Here is a 2500-nt window from a genome sequence, read left to right as displayed (position 1 = left end):
TGTATGCGCGCGTGCATGGAATCTGATTGAATGACACGGGAAAGGAATGATGAGCGCCCAATGGCAGCCGTCAGTCGGCTCTACCCAGGTAGGCAGCCTGTTGTGCAAAATGACCCCGAGTTGGTGAAACGCTTAGAGCTTGGTCTCCGACCGAGGATAGGCGCTATATTAGTATCCATATCAAAACAAAGAGAGCCCCCCTGGTTAAGCTTGGTGCCATTCACATTAGGTCCATTCATCTATTTCTGTTTGCCGAAAATTCAGCAACATTTTGCCATGCCCCGCCCTCAAAAAGAAAATCTGTGCAAGTTACCAAGTGATCCTTAACCATTTTGAGAACTGGTGGTGTTGCCGTTGCTGTTTGTGAAGCAGCCTCAAGACTTGCAATATTTTGGTGGCTGTTTTGGGGGTGTTTTTTGTTTGTTTGTTTTGGTGTGGGTTTTGTTGTTGTTGTTGTTGCTGTTTTTCATTTGTTGTAATTGTTGTTTTGTAAGCAGGTGTGTGGCTTCAGAAAGAAAAGACCTGAGCACATCACTCCAATTTTGCAACATCTCCATTGGCTCCCTGTCTCACACAGAATAAAGTATAAGATCAGCACTCTGTGTTATAACTGTATTCACAAATCTGCCCCTTCCTGTCTTTGTGGCTGCCTTCACCTCTACACTCCATTTCGCTCTATACGATCGGCTTCGGATCCACTCTGTTTACGCATACCCAGATTCAAACACTCCACTGTTGGCCGCCGTTCTTTCTCTGTCTCTGGACCTTGCATTTGGAATGATCTTCCTCTTCCTCTTTCGCTTCGTCAGGTCTCCGCACTCAGTTCTTTCAAGTCTGGCCTTAAAACCCACCTCTTCACAAGATAGCCTTCCTCCCCTGCCTCTTCCTTGTCTTCAGTTTCTTCAGTTTTGCATGCGTGTGAATGACTAGTGTGAAAGCGCTTAGATTTGTCTTTGCACAAGATTCAGCGCTATATAAATACTATCATTATTGTTATTATTATTAAATACATCGTGTTGTTTCAGGTAAGCAGAACGCACCCGAAGGGGCCTGTGGACGACCATTGGGCGTACGCGAGTACAGGGGCTATCTGATAGTGGCTGACGCATACCATGGCATCATCGCTATCAACCCTGTCGACGGTAATGCGGCCTGTCTTGTCTTGTCTTGTCCAGTCTGGTCATCTCTGGTCATCGCTTGTCTTGTCTTGTCTTGTCCAGTCTTTTGTCTTGTCTTGCCTCACCTTGCTATGCCTTAGTGTCGTGTTTTGGCTTGCCTTGCCTTGCCTTGCCGTGCCTTGCCTTGGCATGTCGTGTGTCGTGTCGTGTCGTGTCGTGTTGTGTCGTGTCGTGTCGTGTCGTGTCGTGTCGTGTCGTGTCGTATTGGTTTGCCTTGCTTTGCCTTGGCATGTCGTGTCGTGTCGTGTCGTATTGGTTTGCCTTGCCTTGCCTTGCCTTGCCTTGCCTTGGCATGTTGTGTCGTGTCGTATTGGTTTGCCTTGCCTTGCCTTGGCTAAGCATGTCATGTCGTGTCGTATTGGTTTGGCGTATCTTGTCGCGTCATGGCGTGGCTTGGCTTGGCTAGGTTTGGTCACGCTAGGCTAGGCTAGGCTGGGCTAGACTTTGCTGGACTTGGCTTGGCTCAGCTTGGCTTGGCTTGGTGTGGCGTGGCTTAGCTTGGCGTGGCGTGGCTTGGCTTGTTGGCTGCCTTGGCTTGGCTTGTTGGTTTGGCTTGTTGGCTTGGCTTGGCTTGTTGGCTTGTTGACTTGGCTTGGCTTGGCTTGGCTTGGCTTGGCTTGGCTTGTTGGCTTGGCTTGGCTTGTTGGCTTGTTGGCTTGGCGTTTTGGCTTGCTTGGCTTGGCGTGGCGTGGCGTGGCGTGGCGTGGCGTGACGTGGCTTGCTTGGCTAGGTTCGACTGGGTTCGGCGTGGTCTCGCTCGCTTTGACTTATCGTGTTGTGTCGTGGCTTGGCTTGCTGTGGCGTGTCGTGTTGTGTCGTGTCGTGTCGTGTCGTGTATTGGCTTGGCTTGCTGTGGCGTGTCGTGGCGTGTCGTGTCATGTCGTGACTTGGTTTGGTTAGGTTTGGCTTGATGGTTTGTTGTAGTTTGCCTTGACTTGTCTTAACTTGCCTTGGCTTGCCTTGTCATTGCTTGTCATCACTATGTTTGGCTTGGCTATTCTTGGCTTGGATTGGCTTAGTCTGGCATGGGTTGGCTATCCTTGGCTTGGTTTGGCTACATAAATTATGGCTTAACTATTCTTGGCTTGGCTCGGAATGGTTTGGTTTGACTCGGCTGTCCGTCCTTTGGCCTATGAGTAGGGTGGGCGGATTCGAACCTTGGTGATTTTATCTTGGATTTCGTCTGGCTGCATTCTTTGTATCTCTGTCTCTGCCTGCCTGTCTGTTTGTCTGCCTGCCTGTCTGTTTGTCTGCCTGCCTGTCTGTTTGTCTGCCTGCCTGTCTGTTTGTCTGCATGCCTGTCTGTTTGTCTGCCTGCCTGT

The 2500-nt window shown here is 50.0% G+C and overlaps 1 protein-coding gene across 1 annotated transcript in view; it reads left to right on the top strand.

The window, feature by feature from the left end:
- Positions 1 to 2500, top strand: part of LOC143281252 (adipocyte plasma membrane-associated protein-like) — a 32453-nt gene that overhangs the window by 21673 nt on the left and 8280 nt on the right. The window contains exon 4 of the mRNA XM_076586362.1: positions 1026 to 1142. Within this exon, the coding sequence (XP_076442477.1) occupies positions 1026 to 1142 (117 nt within the window). The remainder of the gene's footprint in view (positions 1 to 1025; positions 1143 to 2500) is intronic.

This window comes from Babylonia areolata, chromosome 4 (genome assembly GCF_041734735.1).
Source record: "Babylonia areolata isolate BAREFJ2019XMU chromosome 4, ASM4173473v1, whole genome shotgun sequence".
NCBI lineage: Eukaryota > Metazoa > Mollusca > Gastropoda > Neogastropoda > Buccinidae > Babylonia > Babylonia areolata.
The sequence above is the reverse complement of the archived record's forward strand: the minus strand, read 5'-3'. Positions and strand labels throughout refer to the sequence as shown.